Genomic DNA, 19,243 nt, shown 5'->3' with positions numbered 1-19,243 from the left:
ATCTGTCTATCTATCCTGCTGCTCGCTTTCTGTCTTTTACTTTGGCTGCAGAAATATGCAAAGAATGTGTGTGTCTCTTTGTGTGTTTGTCATATTTGTCAGATACATTTGATGTCCAGGCTCGTATACATGAGCACGTGGGACACGTTTAGTGTTTTAGAGCTGAAACAGGTTAAAAAAGAATGGAAGAAGGGTGACTTAAAAGTTGAAGTGTATACAAGCTGTCATCTGTGAGCTGGGCAGAAGTGTAAGCAGCATGAGCAGAGAGTTGGATTTCACAACATTGGAGCTGTGAAGCAGGGAGGCATGTGTAGGTTTTTAAACCTCCGCCTCTCCACCCAGCTTGTTTTCCATCAGTCTGTCTCGCTCCCTCCCTTCCCCGTCTGTGTGTTTGTTACCTGACCCTCAGGTATGTCAGGAACTCGACCTCCCTCCCTCTACTCTCCCTGCAGCTGGGATGCATGTACCCCCTCTTACTATTTTTCTCTCAAGCTCTTTTCTCTGATGCAATGAACTTTGCCTTCTTTTCCCTGTCACCACTGAGAACAATAACAACTCAACTGCAAAGAAATGAAAACGTTCTCCACATGCAGAATTTTTTCATTGATCTAGCTTTATACACAAAATAATTCTGCTTTATTATGCATCTTGGGTATTTTTTCCAAAGTTTTAGTCATCATTTTGATTTGTAAGTGACTTTTTAACATCTTGAAATGTGAACTTACTAATGAGGCCTAAAGGGGCTGAGCCTCCCAGTAAGAACACACGCAGAATGACTATTATCAAGATAAAATAAACTACTTTATTTGGGATGACATTGGCGATACGGACACATAATTTTTATCCTCTGCCCTTTCCTTTCAGAATAAGTTTGGCTGACCGGTGAGTCTTTTCCGAGCTGCTCTAATCGATAGGAATATGTTAATAATTCATCAAATGACTGTTCGTAATGCAAAAGTGCTCACACACAGTAAAAAATTCACAGATTTCTCTGCAGCACAGGGTTGTATAAATCTTAAAGGAGATCTATTATAATCACTTTATATTAAGTATTAAATATGTCAAAAAAACGTTGTAGTGGTTTAATATGGACATCCAACATCCTAACATTATATTTTATGTGTGTATTTCAATATAGATCGGTGTAATAGATCTCCTTTAAATGATCTGGGAAAATGGATCGCTTTTACTTAGTGTGCCTAACAACTGTTTTGGTGTTTCTGTTTACAACTTTGCTGTCCTGGTTCACTCTCACCAGTTTTAGTAATCTTGTTTGAGGAAACAGCAGGCATCTGGTTTCATCAACGACAAACGTAAAAAGCTGTAAAAACGCTCTGTGTGTGGAGCGTGCTCAGCACCTAACAGAAAGACAAAGCGGCTTACTATCTGACGAACCCTGTACAGCCTTTAGATACAGACTACAGAGACCTTTTCTCAGGATTTGATTCACACCGTACTGGCAGTGAAAGGATGGTAAATATGAGACATGTATGTGCCCGGAGGCCAGAAGAACAACCCCAATGGATCCTTTTTGATGCTTAAATTGGACAGTTCGTTTGCTGTATGAGCATGGTGAGGCAAAAAGAAGTCGGTGTTGTTTAAGCGCTTGTTTCTAATGCCCCTTGAAATCAGTGAATCTAGGTTAATTATTTTCATGCAGCATCATTGCCACTTTCCCAAATCTCAGATATCCATGTGACCAAAGCATAGTCATTTCAGATTTTGATAATACAATGAAAAAATCCTGTCCCAGAAGAATCCAAGCTGTCATAAACCTAAATGATTCTTTAAGTCTCTGACACTGCTGTAACCACATCAAAGTGTCTCTATATGAGTTCAGTTGAATTATATCTGAAGGCTCTTCATGTGGCAGAGGAAGTACTTGAACTCTCTGTGAACTCAGTGAAGTTTGTGTTGATGCGTAAGAACAAACTCATGGCCATGCTCCTTCAATCTCTTTTTTTTTCTTTCTATTGTGGTTGTTTAAGTCACTTTGGAATCTGGAGTTGAAATGGAGATATTCTGTTATGGAAAGGGGGGCTGCGGGGGGGAGAGAATTCCACATGCCAGATGTGAGGGATTCCTTTTTCATTAACCGTCTGGAGTATTAAAAACAGATAACCCCCTGATCCTGACATACTGTAACATTTCCCACACTGCAAAGCCTCCCCTGAACTCGAGCAACAAATCATTTGGGGCTTTTAGCAAAAGGACTTCTGAGAAATGGTGATACTTTTCAGAATGTTAAACATCTCAAAATAATATGTAAACAGATCCTCCTTTGATTCTGTGGTGTTGAAATGTTCTTCAAACACAATTGTCAGTCTTATTAAGTTGCTAATTTTTAACAATTTGAAAAATTGCCTTCGGTCTCAACCCATATAGATTATTTTTTTTACAATATGCATTTATTACAAGTTGATTCATTTTTTTTGATACGATCACATATTTACAGCTAAAAATACTACTGACTACAGCTCCCTGATGACAGAATGGATTAATCAGAACTGCTTAGAAAAATAATAATCGATAAGCTATGAGAGAGAAATGCTCAATGACAGATTTGAAAATGAAATAATAGTTTTGATGAAAAGTAATAACAGTACATCAACATTTTACCACATGGCCCAAATTTGTAAAGACTTTGTTTAGGCGAGCTCCAGGTAGGACAGCTCTGATGGCCCCTTACTGCCCCCTGAACCTAAACGTGAAACTAGATGGACAGCAAGAGTCAACACATCAACAGCTTTATGAAGTGTGCACCCGGCTCAATGCAGGCTCTGACCTCCCATCAAACACACACGCAGACCGTCTTTGTGCTATAGCGTCATTTTGTTGAAGATGCCACTTTTCCTGGTGCCAACACTACACATGAAAAATGAACAGCATGGAAGAAGAGGAACACACTTACTTTTGTTTTGGCCCCAATCTTACATTTAATCTCTTCATCCAAACCCACTGTCTTATTTTTCTGACATCTACTTTACAGTCTTTCACATACTCTGTCCACATTCTCCCAGTTTTTTCCAGTAATGAGACAGCTAAGTGTGCTGGGAACCCTCTACATCCCACACTGACTTTCCATCCTTGCTGTTTAGCTTCTGCTGCGAAAACTGCTTACCCAGGCTTATTTGGTAGACTAATATAAAGATTTTCTTATTTTCTTAAGTCTATATTTCTTCTCTTAAATTTTCAAAAGTTGACTGTCTTTTATTATGCACTATTTTTGGGACAAAACAAGCCATCTGAAGACGCCTCAGGCTCTGCAAAATAGGGAAGAGGGATTTTTCACTATTTTCTGACCTTTTAAAGACAGCTGCTGAATTAAACTAATAATCAACAATGAAAATAATCATTAGTTGCCGCCCAACTAGATGTAACCCAGCGTGTTGTGGAAAACTCTTATCAGTAGATTTTCTTGTTGCTCTGACCTACTTTCCACTTGTATTGTTGTTGTTTTTATTGGCATGGATGTTGATACCCAAGCATAGCTGGTAGTTACGCCATCCAGCACTCTTTTTTTTCTTCTTCTTTTTCTAACAACAACATCGACCTCTTCTTCCCCTCCTGCTCTCTGGGCAGTTCAAGGTTGTCACACAGAGCAGGAAGTTGGCAAGTGTTTCCTGGATGACATCCTCTGGGGTCAATCTCCTGCTTGGTGTAATGTCACATTGTCATTATACAATCGCTGTCTCTCTATTCCATTCTCTTCCTTCTGCGCTGCTGTGATTTATCGTGCATGTGTTTTGGGACTTCTGCTGTGCTCAGTTTGTGGGAGAGCATTGCATTAATGGAAATATCCACAAATCCTGAACCTAAGAATGTGATATTCATTGGCAGATGTGTTCAGTATTCAGGGCCAAACTTCTCTCATGGAGCTAACCAGAAACAGGACTCCCTCCTTTAGTTGTATTTGGCCAAATAAAGATGAGTTTTAGTCATCCCTCAGGCTTTACGCTTCACTCAAAAAGACTTGTGACAAACAATGGACATGATTAGTCAGAACCCCAAAAACCACAATTCCTGCTTTACGTCAGTATTGTTTATATTCCAAGAAATTCTTCAATCCTTGTCATCAAGTTTTTCTTGTTTTCTTTCAAACTATTTTCCTTCTTCTCTCCCCCCAAGCTCCTTTCTCTCGTCTTAATATCTTTCTCTCTTTCTCGTAAATGTCTTACCCTCCCTTCCTGTAGACCTTGTGCCTCCGGTGACGTAAATCCTACTCTCTCTAAGAACACTGAGAGCCACACAGAGCAGAGTGGTTCATTTCTCCATGGAAAAGCATGTTTTCTCACTAAAGCCTCTGAGAGACGTATCAAGTGTGAGCCACAAGCATTCAAAGCTACAGTGTGAAACTTTCTCACTAAAGGCCACTCATGTGATGATCATGAATAATACCTCCCTTTAATCATTTTCTTCTTGGTTGATTTAGGAACAATGTATGTGCTAAAACATATCAAAGCTATTTTTTATATCTAGACTTGGTAAAATAAAACATTTTCCATCGGAGATAGTGTTAGAAATCACTCCTGTCTTCGTGACAGCTTTACTGCACTCTACAGCTTTTAGTGTATAGATACAATCTGTGCACACACGTATGCCTGTTAAAGACATACACATCATTTATTACAGTAATTTCATTTACCCCCTGACATGCTTCCTTTGCCTGTTTCGTTATTATCCTTTTAATTAAATAAAAAAATGTTTTACATGGTTAGCTGTTGGTCATCATGTCGTACACATAGGCTGCCCACACACACATTGAAAAGACAGAAGGTGACACAGCAGCTGGTGTGGAGTCGTGGACTTCAACAACATGTACTTTAAAGTGGTGGAAAGGAAGGATTCTGACAACAAGAAAGTTTTGTTCTGCTCCTTAGTTGTAGCAAGATACTTGTGCCCTATTTAGATAAAACATGAAAACTTATAGAACTTATAGCTCTTTAGTTTTCATCAGAGTCCATTGAAGTGCTGGAAGTGTTTTTGTAGCAGTTTGCTCTAAATCTTGGCTCTAATTAGTCGTGTTTATTTCAACATATGTCTATTTTGAATAGATTGATTTTCATCTAATCAACCAGAAACAAATAGAGATTTGTTTTGAAGACTTAATTTGGTCAGCCACAAAATGCTCTCTAGACTAAATAATACTTACCGGTACTTAATACTTTTTAAGTTTCAAATGGTGTCTTTGTCTTAGATTTTAAATACTAACCAAGAGCAACACAGCAGTAAATCAGAATAATAATAGAAGTTGTTAAACTGCACTTAAATATGTATGTGTGAAATAATCCTTCCCTAAAGTATTTTTAGAACAATGGTGCCACACACATACACACCTGACAACTAAAAGGAGACCTTATCTTAACAAGACCGTCATTCCAGGTGGACTATTTGTTTTGTTTTGGAGCCCGTTCAAGAAACCTTTGTGTAGGGTCGTTCATATCAGAGGCCCTCTGTGTGAACTTGTTTCTCTCAGTTCATATATGTATATATATATATATATATATACATATAACTATTTTTAGTTTCTTTGAAAGGGATTTATTTTAACTCTGCATGTTTCATCACAGTGACAGAAGCTGGTTTTGGAGCTGACATCGGGATGGAGAAGTTCTTCAACATCAAATGTCGGGCTTCAGGGCTGAGACCAAATGTGGTGGTGCTTGTTGCAACTGTCCGAGCGTTAAAGATGCATGGCGGTGGACCAAATGTAAGTCAAAAAATCAACACTGTCGTATGCTTAAAGTGCTCTGAACCTATTCAACTTCACCGCCTCACCTCATTCCTTCTTTCAGCCCTAACCTTAAAATGTCAGATTACAGGCGTCTACTCAGATGTTCTATCTGATCTTGTAGAAATGAAATAATCAATGGTATAGATGATTTCCAAGATCATGAACTAGCATGTGACTCTCGGATGGAAAAAGTTGTATTTTGCCAATACAATGAGTTGTATGCTGTTGAAGAACCACTTCTGTCTAACTAGGTTATGGAATCATATTAGGTTTATCTTTGTCTACAAACAGACAGTGCAAATGTGCTGCACTGAGAAACATCACAAGGTTGCATGAAGGTTTTTGTTCCCTTACTGAAGACCCTGGTTTAATTGTCTGTGTGGTACCACTCAATCCAATCAAGTACTTTTACTCTAAGAAAAGCCTTGAAATGCCTATATTCATGTAATAGATAATAATTGAAGAACTATGCACATAATTTCCTGGTATTTATTGGGTAATTCAGCTGCGAGGAATGAATGTCCCAAACTATTAGCGGTATATTTAGGCTGTTCTGTGAAAAAAGAAAAGAAACAAGGTGAGGAAACAACCAGTCTACATTGCAAATAAGAGTGGCAATGCATTTTTTAATGTAATATACTGACATATATATATTTCTCCTGTTTTCAGGTGTCAGCAGGTGCACCTCTTCCCAGAGAGTACATTGATGAGGTATGAACCATGTACATGTGTTATACTATATGCATCCACAGAGACAATAGGGACCAAACTTATGGAGACAAATGTATCATCTTGTGTTAGAGGTCTTGTGTTGATCAATAGCTTCTAATGAAGTTACAATAACATGCTGAGCCTGTGTCATGAGCTGAAAAGGCCAGGATCTTTCCAGATAATGTAATCTATTTAAACTCAATGGTCAATGCAAGACAACAATTATGAAACAACATGCTCATTAACATAGAGCTTTTTTAGCGGTGTGCCTGTGTTGTGTTCTTGGAGTGATTTGTCATGGCAGCCATGCAGTTTGAGGGGTTAAACAGCAGCCTCTTAACGTGGTTTTGTGGTCCTCGACATTCCCCACATGCCCTTTGGGCCTCTTACACTCCTGACCTTCCGTGGAGATGTAGAGGAGTAGGCTAAATCTGAGAGGCATGAAGATGACTTATTGCAGCACAGTTCACACAGGCTCGTCCTCAAAAAGCTCAGGAAATGGACCAACATTAAACACATTTGTAGAGATTTATGTTTGATTCTCCAGCTGTATTCTCACAGACATTTAATTCCCCGTCTATATGCATAAATACCTCGCCCATTAACATGGTTAAGAGCACTTATTTGATTAACAGCACAAATAGAACCTTTGCATTTGGTTTCCGGGCATTTGGGCCTCAGCAGAGTGGAGTTGGAATTCTTTTGGTGTGTGTGTGTGTGTGTGTGTGTGTGTGTGTGTGTGTTCATATCTGGCTGGAATCACTGGACCTTCAGCTGAGTAAATAATGAAGTAGTATAAGTTAATTGTGAAGCTAGTAATGAGAACCAGAAGTAGTGGAGAAAACAGGACCAGGGAAATGAATTTATGGACCTGTATGGCCTTACTGCTCTGAGCCCGGGGCTGCACACATACACACACACACATGAACACACTTCCACAAACACACTGTGCTACATAAGGTTTTAGTCAAATTATAGTAGCTGTATATTATTCTGTTAATATACTTAGGATTAATGGACTTGCACATAATGCACATAATATTATTCAGTATGAGAATGATCAATGAAGAACCGTACACAGCAGGATACTTCCAGTTTATTCTTAAAAGACTTTCCATTATAGGGAAGTCACTATATTTTGTAGTAAAATATCAATCAATCAACTAATCAATCTTTATTTTTATAGTGCCAGTTCATAAAAAGTGTTATCTTGAGACACTTGACAAAAAGCAGGTAAAAAGACCTTACTCATTAATATAGCACAAAGACCGACCATTAATCCATCATAAGCGCAGCACTTAGCAATATTTAGCAAAGTTACAGTGGCAAGAAAAAAACGTCCCTTTAAGAGGTAGAAATCTTGGACAAATCCAGGCTCATGATGAACAGCCATCTACCGAAACTGCGCCGGGCTACCTGAACCTGAACATGAGTCCCAATGTCAACAATATTCTATTTTAAAAAACAATGCACCATATTAAATAAAGCTAATTGTGTAAAAGGCTCCATACTTGTTTGTGAAAGTTCAGCTAATGGGAAAGTAGTCGATTAAGCCACTCAAAGTAAGCTTTCACTGGACTTTCAAACCTCCTCTCATACACTTTAAATTTCAGCTTTGAAAATGATTCTGCAATCACTCTGCAACGTAGGCAAAATCTTCTGACTTTATTACCTAATTTATCTGATTATGGAATTAAAACCATTGAACTACTGAGGCACATACTACGCCTGGGTATTAGCATGTTGTCCTGTTTTTCCTTTAAGAATACTAAAAGTAGTCTGTAGCCATTTTTAACATTTTTATTTTTGTAGCAGCATGAAATGTAACTTTTTACATCCACATAATATGTATCAAGACATAAAATCATAAAATTGCTGAACAGAACAGGACTTTTTTTTAAAGGTATTTAGAACAAAAATTGTTTTTAAGTTTTTTTTTTTAAGTGGGAATAACTTGTAATACCTCTTCTGGAACCGAAAATGTAATAAGGCAAGTTAAATCTTAGCAACCAAGCTATCATAATTGGCAAGTCTAATCAATTTTCTTCTTGTTTGAGTTTTCTTTGTCTGTCTTTGGTCCTTTTTTTATGATAACTCACATGTGCTCTGGTGTATGACAAGCTATAGCACTTCATATAGATGATTGAATTACAATTGACCATGTGCTGATGTTTTTCTTTTTCTCCTGCAGAACCTGAGCCTCGTTGCAGGTGGTTGCCATAGCAATCTCAGGAAGCAGATCCAAATAGCACACCTTTTTGGGGTACCCGTAGTGGTGGCACTCAATGTCTTCAAGTAAGATGCATTCAGATGCACACATCCACAAATACATAAAGAATTTTCCATAAATAACTGTAAAAAAAATAGACTTATCAGTAAATATGGGTCGGTGCATTCATTCCTTATTGGGATTTTCTCTTCACTTACAATGTGTTGTCATTTTCGCAAAGTACTGCTAACAACATTTCCCTTGCTGATCCTTCAGGACAGACACTCAGGCAGAGATCGATCAGGTTTGTCAGATAGCCAAAGAGTGCGGAGCATCAGACGCTGTGCCGTGTCACCACTGGGCGCAGGGCGGGCGAGGATCCATAGAGCTCGCCCAGGCTGTGAAAGAGGCTTCCAGCAGACCCAGTGACTTCAAGTTCCTCTACCACAAAGAGGTGAGAGCAGAACCTGTGGCAGAAAATCTGCTGTTTCTCGGTTTCTCGGTTGAAAATTATATTTTAAAAAAGTCCCCTCAAAACATTGTTTTACATATAACTTGATCAACTCCGAGTCATATGTCATGTCTGTTTTGAATTGTTAGCTGTTTTTGTTTGAAGTGACTGATGATGTTTTCTTTCAGACTGTAGCCAGAGAATGCTGCAGTATAAAAACATCAGCTGGTTTCAGTTAGGGACTTGGGGAGAGTTGTGACTTAAATTAACTGATCTTGTTACGCTGATGTGGGCGTGTATGCGTGTATTCTGTACACTTAAAAATACTACAAGAGTTTAGTACAATAGTTCTAGTTTTTATTTACCAAATCAAATTGAGGTACTGTAAAATGGGATGATAAGTAAGTAGAGTATTTATTCTTCACATTTAGAAGTTGACAAGGCAGCTAGGTGGAGTTATAGGGGTTAGGATAGGACTCTTGGATTGGAAGGAATCACCAGTTTGTCTTTAAAGGAGAAATCAGCAGAGCATGTGTCAAAAACAGTAGATCTGTGGGTTGGCCATAAGGACACAGCAGAATAACGGGGGGGGGTCGTTTGCTGAGGGTGCAGGGGCGTAATGTCCCAGGAGGGTGAGAAAAGTGTGCAGCATATCTCATTAATGAGCCCAAGTATGCAAAATAAACTCTTCTGTGTAGTGTTGATTGGGATTGTATTTATATATTTTAATACGGTTAATATGCTGTGCTGTCATGGTCCACACATAGTAAAGGTATTTTTTAGACTGCAAAGAAAGCAGAGCACGAAAGAGAAAAGCAGTATGTAGTTTACATATTAAAACAGTCAAACATATTCCATGATGTCATTTGTGTATGTGTAGCTTTTAGTTACCTGTGTGACATCATGCGGATCTGTATTCACTAAATCGAATTCCCTGTGACTGGAGTGCTCATCGTGCGTCTCTGATGCGCCGTCTTTCCCACAGATGCCAATAGTGGAGAAGATCAGAACAATTGCCCAGAGAGTGTATGGAGCTGATGACATCGAGCTGTCTCCAGAGGCGGAGGCCAAGATAGATTACTACAATCAACAGGTGAGATCACTGCTGCTGCTGCTGCAATAACATCTGACTACCTCAGCTCATCTCCTATCACAGTGTCTCTTTAAGTCTCACTTTCTCCCTGAAAGAAATGTACAGATATTAACCACTTCTCCTGTTTCTTTTTTCTCCTGTACACAGGGTTATGGTTCATTGCCTATCTGCATGGCCAAGACTCACCTGTCCCTGTCACACATGCCTGACAAGAAGGGTGTTCCAACAGGATTTGTTTTGCCAATCAGAGATGTTCGCGCCAGTATCGGGGCTGGCTTCATCTACCCACTTGTGGGAACGGTCAGTAACTCAAATGTGAAAAAGTTCTGATCAGAAGATTAATGCCAACTGTATTCTCTGTGTTGTGTAACGCACAGTCTCAGGGCCTGTTTTTTTTTAAAGCTCCTGTGAGGAACTTTCAAGTTGTGCCAAAGCGGAACAATTTAACTCTGCCTGATCATGTTATATACAGTACTATGTGTAAGCAGTGTTTCTGACAAAATAATCTTTTCCATCTTCCATTCAAATGTCTGACATGCACCTTTTATGAATCTTTGTTGTAGAAATTGTTTAAAAGGCTGTTTCAGCAGCATGCTATCCATCCCAACATCTAAAACCTATTTTGCAGCAGGGGTTGCAGGTTAGAAGTAATCAATCCGCTCTTTTGACTGTCTCCTTTTCTTTAGTAGCTCATAGAGAGTCATCATTATGAGTTTATTCTGTTTCATAACCATCTTAAAGCTCTAAGCAGAAGATAATACAGTATTTGTCCTGTTCTCCTGACTGCCATATAACTGAGCTGGTTAGTCCTGAGTCGGGCTGGCTGGAGCCTCTTGGTTGATGGTTGATGATGATGGGCCAGGGCAGGAAGGAAGCAGCCTCCTTAGCGTTTTTGCCTCCTGCTGTTTCACCAGCCTGCCCTGAGGTTGAGGCTTTGATAGGCTGAGGCAAAGGTGTCAAACGCCGGGCATGCTGGGAAGGCATGGGCAGCGTCTTGGTGTGGCGTCTGGTCAAGTCTCCCAAAATGTCCTTTGATCTGCTGCGACCTGCGGAGCCACTGTCACGTTGACATCCCTTGAACTGTGACTCTTAACCCAAAGGGAGTCTCCAGACTGCTCTTTGAACTCTGAGGCGCAATGACTGTCTGCCTTACTGACCCATAGATAGAATTTTTGAAGTTATTCAAAGCACAAGTCAAACCCTCAGTCAAGGTTCTCAAAATATTCCAGAAAACATTTACATTTTTTTTTTTTAAATGATGAGTTCTTCTAATGATTTGATCCTGTACTGAATTAAAAGGCCCAAGAGGACCTGGAGAGATCACCCCAGTTTCATATCAAAGATATTGAGGAGGCTTGCATGTTGCATGTTGCAGGGAGGTTACAGTGAGAATCTACATGTTCATTTCTATCTACCATCACCTAAATTTTTATTTCACAAGACAGCTTCTTTTGTCAAACATTTTTCAAACATATTTTACTTAATAAAAGTTTGGCAAAGTCATCTACAAACTCTCAGGCTCCACTTGACTCCCGGAGGTGAAAAGTTATCACAAACAGAAACCCTGAGGCGATTAGGGCCTGAATGTGAGAGGAGGAGGAGGAGGTGGGGTTAGGGGGATGGGAGAAAAGGGTCTTTATAGGGGTAAGAATCAGGAAGGGGCTGATGTCACTCTTCAGATATGTTGAGGGAGGGGTCGCTAGCAGCAACAATAGATCTCTGTAGAGATCATATCCCGTTAGAGCTGCCTCTGTACCATTAAACTCAGTACAGACTTATAAAGACCCCCCTCTTTGGTTGGACATTCCACTTGGATAAAACCAGTTGATGTTCAAAATGACTGCTATATTATGTATGAGGGAAGGGACATGAGGACAATATTTGGTTCATTTTAATTATGTCAGAAAGACAACAGATAACACACTCAAACCAGTTTGTTTGTATCTGTTGGATTGTGTGTTTTCATTATTATTCAGTTACAGTAAAAGCAACGCAAATGTAGATACACAGTAGTGTTGTAGTCAAGACCACACTGACCGAGACCAAGACATACCCAAGACCAGAGTGTTCCGAGACCGAGTCAACACCAAGACCAAGACAGGCCAAGACAAAGACAAGACCAAGACCATAAATATCACTGAAAAATCACAAACTTGTGTGGAGCGGGCGTGTCACTTACTTAGACCTAACACCGGGAAGGTTTCAGCAGTAACTGGGGGATAAAAACAAGTTATTCATTCTTTTAGAAATAGGCATTTTCCTACAAATTACAGTAATGATGTGGAAAAATAGCCAATCAGTGGTGTTGACCAGTCTTGATTTAAAATCTGAGACCGAGATGGAGTAAAAATGCTTTTGATTCCAAGACAAGACCGAGACCTAAGATTGATTTGCTACTACACAGCATGAAAATACAAACAGGATTTTAAAGATTCGTCGTTAATCATCTAAAGAAACCAGAGCTGTTGTATGAATAACTTTATCTCTGATGTGTCATGATTAATCTTCTGATGTTTACGAGTTCAAAGTGCCCTACGGAGAAGCTGTGCACTCTCACAGGGTAGAGTTCGACTAGATTTTGAAGGAGTTCCTGTTCAGTGAGTCATTTTATTCTATTATTTGTTGCAGCCAACAATATATCATTAAATCTACTTAAAGACCAACGTGAGGTGTATCTTTTTTTACTTGAAGATATTTAAAATTCAATCTGAAACTCTTATCTCCTTTGTAATGCTCCATTAAACGTAAATGGCATAATTGTTTTCTATTGAATTAAAATTCATAATCTCCTCAATCCCCTTGTGTAGCTCCTGTGCTGTTATTGACCCAGACTCTCCTCCAGAGTCAGTGGGGGGTGAAAATCCAGCTACATTGTCTCCCCAAGGCTTTCCCCTGACAAAGACACATTGTGTGTGGGTATAATAGAGGGACTGATTTGGCCAAGTGGAGTTTCCAACTTTAGCCGTGGAGTGTTGTGTGTTTTTGTGACTGCCAACTTATTCTCAGGCTGGAGAGGAGGACCGGCAGAACAGCACATCCTTTGTTGCTTTGAAAAACCTTGACGGTTTGTCTTTACATTTGAGCATATTTTGATATCTTACTATGCAGCCCGACACTTTGCATTGAAAAGCTGCGAGGCAAATAAAGTAATATCTTTGACTCAAATTACTTTAAAGCTGTTCAGTTTAAATGTTTGAATGAGTTTACAGCCTTTGAGTCATATCTCCTTTTTTAATCTGATAGTCATTGTCCGCACATTTCATTGAGCAAAGAAGCAAAAGTGTAGGGTCTTTGTGAAGGTTGATGGGGGGCTTCTCTTTACTGATGTGTACATCAGTATGCTTTTTGACCACGTTTTATGGGGATTCCTCCTCATTTCTCTGGATATCAGATCTATATAAGGTTGACTATAAGGGGACCAACATTGCATGCCCCCCCCTGTTTTTTAGTCAGCTGATCATTATTGCATTGTAAAGTACTTATGTGAATCTGCGAGGAAGTTCCATTTTAGTGCCCCCTGTGTGACAACCTTAATATCTTAAATGATCGTCCGTTGTAAATGTGAAACATTTTCATTCTGCTATCTTTTTACTGTCAAAAGGTCTCACTACCTGTGAATCTTTGCAGGGATTTAATATCCTGATTTGACACTATAAACTACATACTGTACCTGAAGAATTTACAGGCATGAACAAGAACTATATACAATTATTATGTCTTTAGCTTTTGTAGGTCATAAAGAGACCTTAGTGTGTTTCATAATCACTTAAGAACTCCTCGCTGGAGCTTCAAGTTCAGTTCCCTGAATACAGTGACGTTATCTAAAAGAATACAGTTAGTACAATCAATGCTCGAACACTGTGACATCACACAACTGAAAGCAACACAAGGGATGATGATCACTCTTCTACCGTCATTGTTCTTAATGCATCCCGCCAGGAAAAAAGTATGATGCACTGATATTAAATGGCTGTCTAACTGCTCTCAGTCTGAGTCATCTGTGGTTAACATCGTGGATGGATGATGGTCTCGACGGCGTCATTTGACAGCACTCATTGTTTACATCAGACATGGCAACGAACAGAGAGCTGTCAGCATCACCTCTGTCGTACCGTGTGAGCATGTACACCTCGTTTTCGTCTATTGGTTTACATGCAGAGACGCGTTTCCTCAGACAGGAAATTGGCTGGTCACTTCCCTCTGTCTCATTCGGACTAATGGGCTCATAAAGCCGCCCCTGGGTCAGAGGGGGGGAGGCATGCAAAGAATGTCGCTCACTGTCTAATGAGCGAGATAATTTACTTTTTTAGCTGGGACGGGGTGATCAAGCTCGGTTTAGGGAGAAGAGAAGCGCTTTTTGAGTCCAACAGTTACATGATCAATTTGAACTAAAAAAACAAAAACAAACGATGGTCCATACAACTGACACAAGTACTCATTGACTTTTCATTTTACATTCAGATTAGTGCGGGCAATAACGGGTTTTGTTTCCTTACATATCCTCCCTCTCCTCTTCCTGGCACAAATGTAATAATTCCATTAGGAAAAGTTCCCATTATCAGTCTGTTCTTTTGTTCTTATCTAATTGAGTCTGTCTCCACTCTGCTTCACATGGCTACAATTCACTTTTGACAATTATTATTATTTTTTTTAAATAAATTTGACACACATTTCTCTGTTGTCAGTTTAGGATGAATACTTTGAACAACACTTGACTATTTCCAACACAAATTGCTTCTCTTTTTTTAGTCAAAACAAAATGTAATTCTTTAAAACCTAGTTTCTTCAAACCCTCGTCCTTCCTGCAGTAACGCTGATCCATCAGAGCGGAGTATGACCTTGTATAGTGTCTCTTAACTTTGTCTCATATCTGTGAGGTAGCCTTTTTGTTATCTATATCATGACAACAACAGTGTGAACAAAGCAGCCATTGTCTGTGTCCAGAGTCATCTCTGCTAAAGTGGATGTTGTCAACACATTGATCATCTTTCTGCCCGGAGATAAATGACTCTAGATTATAGTCATTGAACCTTTGGGTGGATGATTTTTTTCTATCTCATTGAGGTTTGATACTGAGTCTTAGTTTTGTACAGCTGTGTTTAGGCAGAGGGCTTTTAATATGAGGTTGGAGTTATTATCCAGACTGCAATCTTACCTTCTCAGTTGGCTCTTTTGTCACTGACATTTTATGAGACTCCTACTTAAAGGAAAAAAATATGAACCAGCTGCTAGTTCTTCTTCCTCAGTTATAAATGATCATTAAGCTGTTTGAATCAAACTGTCTGTGCACTTTGATCATAAAGATTGCTTGAATGCAGACGCCTTAGCTCGACTATGAAACTAAAAGATGAGGTGTCTTTGTTTGGAGACTGTATTCCTCTTCAGTGTTTTCTTTTATGTGAATGTTGTCTTGTGCCGATAGCCTAGTGTGCGCGCCCCATGTACAGAGGCTGTGATCCGCCAAGTGAGCCGCCTAGGTTAGAATCCGACCTGTGGCTCTCTTTCTGAATGTCAATTCTCTCTCTCCCCCCCCCCCTGTTTTCCGACTCTAACCAATGTCCTGTCTTTAAATAAAGGCATAAACAACATTGTAGTACCCACACACTTTAGCACACTAAAATTGATAAAAAGATCTTTATCATGATGTGTTTTTTTTTTGTTGAGTATAATTTGTTACCCTTCATGTGCCTTGATGTTTCTTGTGACACCATACATTTTAAATATAATGTTTAAAATATCAACGAACATTGATGTTGGTGTTTTTAATGCCTCTGCCTTGGAAGACGGCCGTGGCCTGAGGCTTCATGTTTTCCTTGGACCTACAAGATATGCCGTCCAAATCTTGTAGGCCCAAGGAAAGCCTTTTGGAAAATTCTTCCAGTTTGCAGTTCGGCACAAACTTCTACTTGACTCAAAAATGAACTAATTCATTTTTTGTGGTTATAGTACTTAAAAAAAAAATTCCTTCAGTGTTCACTACGAGTCTGGACAGATTTGGATCCCACAATCTGCAACATGAATGTTTTGTTGAGAAAGGGTTCAACCACGGGGGGGTAACTCTAGTTCAAGTCTTTGAAAGGTTTGCTCAGATCCTAAGTGCTTATCTGTGTTTCAGACAGTTTTTACCTCCTAAATTTAAGATGAAAATAAAACCAAATCATCTTCCTTCACTTACTCGTTCTCTTCCTGCCATTAAAAGAAAGAGAAAAACCCTCTCTTGTGTTGTTTCCATCAGATGAGCACCATGCCTGGTCTACCCACCCGGCCCTGTTTCTATGACATTGACCTTGACCCGGTCACAGAGGAGATCACTGGGCTCTTCTGAGCATCCTACACTAAAGAAAAACATTCAGGTACTCTTTCACACACACAACTTACAAAAACATATAAAGCATTGTCATTTTATATTCCAGTCATCTGAAGGAACTTTCATTGTGTCATAAGAGATCACTATGTCAATTAGTTGTTATATGAGACTTTATTTCCTCCCGGGGGTTTTCAGTTTACGACCTTCTTCACTCAGTGCCAAGGCTCGGCTCAGTGGAGCTGCTCTCTACTCCTGCACACATTTTAAAATCGTCTTCCTGTTTTGCTTTTCTTTGTTCTCAGGACCCACCGCTCTTTCCAGACACCTTTTAACTTCCTGCACATCACATGAACATGTTCTGGAAAGCAAGAAACGCATCACTGAAGCCTTAGCTTAATGCTGTATTTGCACATCTCGTGTGATATGCCAAAGATAACATGCAGCTGTATTGTGCGTGTCATACATGCTGTATGTGTGAATCCTCTCTGTACGATGTTTACTGTGCATAGAGAGTGTATTCAAACAATCTTGAATTCAATTTAATTCTAACTTTTCATAAACTTATAATTCCATTAATTTCTTGTGTGTGTTAAATAATTAACTGAGAAATCGTACAATGATGCTACATGTTGAAACCATGTCTTAAGCTTTTCAACTGAAAAGGGGGCAGCTTGTTTATTTACTTATATGGACTGAATTGCTGTTGTACGCACAGAAAGCCATTATGTTGGTTATGTAAACTTGAGTATTCTATCCTGCTGGATGCAGCTCTACTGCCTTAGAATAATAAAAGTATGACTTCAGTAAATGTTTTATAAGCATTGTTTAAGTGTAGCATTTTATGGGAGGCACAGTTACATATCCAGCCTGACAGTGAAACTGTTTTTGGAGCATTCATTAACACATTTGTTATTTTTAATTGCCTTAACAATAACCTTAAACAGCTCATTCAATGTTTGGTCTTCGCTGTGACAAAAAAATACCTCTTCTAGAATCTCTTGAGGTTAATGCTTTATATCGTAAATGTTTACAATGTTTTGTGTTTGTGGTCTCTGATGTATAACCTCTTTACTTTTCACGCTTTTGTCCCTGCTCGTACAGTTTCAGCTGGCCATGTTATCATAATCTTGTTTTGATTATCACATAGAAACATGATTAACGTCCAGTGTCTGTGTGTCCTGACCCGTCACTTGATGCGATTATTTAGTGCCTGAAACACAATTGACTAACGGAAGCTATTGTTTTATCTGAGTTAAGTGAAGCTAAGTTTTGTTGTACAAGCGCTACAACAGATTGAATGATACACTAATGTGAAACTAACATACAATAAATGAAAATGTATTGTTTTTCTCATTGTATGTTTAACATTTTGGTTCTCAGAGGTCAAAGGTTTGTGCCTTTCAAATAAACTTTTTTTACTTGCTCCAAAAGTGTGTTTGTGTTTTCACACACTCTAGTTAAATTGTGCTTCAGCCCATCTGTGTTTGCACACATGATCTCTCTTCCTGTTGTCTTCTCTAAATAAACACTTTAAAAACTTTTTTTTCCTCTCTCACTCTCTCTGTCACTTCACTAGCATATTTAAACTTACTTAGTTTTATACCATTTCTTTTCTGTTTTTATACCAAAGTGCAGATCTACTGCCACAAAGTGCAGTCCCATTGTTAGAAGTGTGCCTGAAAGCCAACGGTCGTGGGTTGGGGAGGGGGCCCCCAAGCAGCACCCCCGGGTGCAGCATCTGTCATTATAAGGTGTTTTGGTTTGCAACATGGAGCCAACATGCATGTGTGTGCCTGTCATAGCTGGCATTCCACACCTGCGAGGTCTGTTATTCTGTGTGTTCACCAGGCACGATCTGGCTCTTTAAGTACAGTCAGGGCTGCAGGAATGCTCTCATTTACAGTAGTGCTCCAACTGCATATTTACTGTGTGTGTGTGCACGTTTAAGTGTGAGACTGAACCCTCTTGTTTGGAGCTGGTGACAGATTTGACGACATGGTGTTGATGTGGAGGGGGCTTCGTCACGGCTTTGTAATGTTCTGGAAATTCCCCCCCCCCCCCCCAGTGTCAAGTTGAGAGTTGTTGATGCTGAACTGTAGACTTGATCTGCTGTAGCCTCCAGTTGTTTAACATCTTGTCTTTTAGCGCTCATATTTAATAGTCTGCCTAATTTCAGTACCAAGGACAGGTCCTGTTGAATGTCAGTGTGAGTGTGACATGAGAGCTGCTGGAAAAAAATACATATTCAGACCTCCAGAGGCCTGATTCGTAGTGGTAACTGCCATTAAAATGTAAAATTGTGCATTTTTCACTTTTTTGACTTTAACATTTACATTTTGTTCTTGTAAACTTTATAAAATTATAAAATCACATCTAAAATACAGAAACCTGGAGCCAAGTTATTCCATAAAAAGAAGAACGGCTTATTTTAGGAGTCTTTTAAGAAAACATATCAAAGCTTTTTTTTTTTTTTTTTTTATCCATTTGAACCAAGTGTTTGGAAACTTGGAGGTATTAGGGAGGACAAAATTGTCAATTAATAATCACATGACATTTTAAATTAAATGTGGAATCTATTTTGAAAACACAAAATGTTTAAATTCAGTTTTCAAATATTTCCCATATTCTTGTCTAGTCTTGAAAAACCTTGGAGTGTTCACTATTACTCGTCAATCAATCTTTATTTTTGTAGCGCCAATTCATAACGAATGTTATCTCGAGACACTTTGCAAAAAGCA

General features: G+C 39.1%; 1 protein-coding gene across 1 annotated transcript in view; it reads left to right on the top strand.

Annotated features, from left to right (window-relative positions):
• Positions 1–17,815, top strand: part of mthfd1l (methylenetetrahydrofolate dehydrogenase (NADP+ dependent) 1 like) — a 35,071-nt gene extending 17,256 nt beyond the window's left edge. The window contains exons 21-28 of the mRNA XM_061051998.1: positions 5,571–5,710; positions 6,404–6,445; positions 8,637–8,740; positions 8,931–9,108; positions 10,091–10,198; positions 10,346–10,498; positions 16,434–16,551; positions 16,808–17,815. Coding sequence (XP_060907981.1) covers positions 5,571–5,710; positions 6,404–6,445; positions 8,637–8,740; positions 8,931–9,108; positions 10,091–10,198; positions 10,346–10,498; positions 16,434–16,523 — 815 coding nt within the window. The 3' untranslated portion in view covers positions 16,524–16,551; positions 16,808–17,815. The remainder of the gene's footprint in view (positions 1–5,570; positions 5,711–6,403; positions 6,446–8,636; positions 8,741–8,930; positions 9,109–10,090; positions 10,199–10,345; positions 10,499–16,433; positions 16,552–16,807) is intronic.
• The last annotated feature ends 1,428 nt before the right edge of the window (positions 17,816–19,243 follow it).

This window comes from Labrus mixtus, chromosome 12, assembly GCF_963584025.1.
Source record: "Labrus mixtus chromosome 12, fLabMix1.1, whole genome shotgun sequence".
NCBI lineage: Eukaryota > Metazoa > Chordata > Actinopteri > Labriformes > Labridae > Labrus > Labrus mixtus.
The sequence above is the reverse complement of the archived record's forward strand: the minus strand, read 5'-3'. Positions and strand labels throughout refer to the sequence as shown.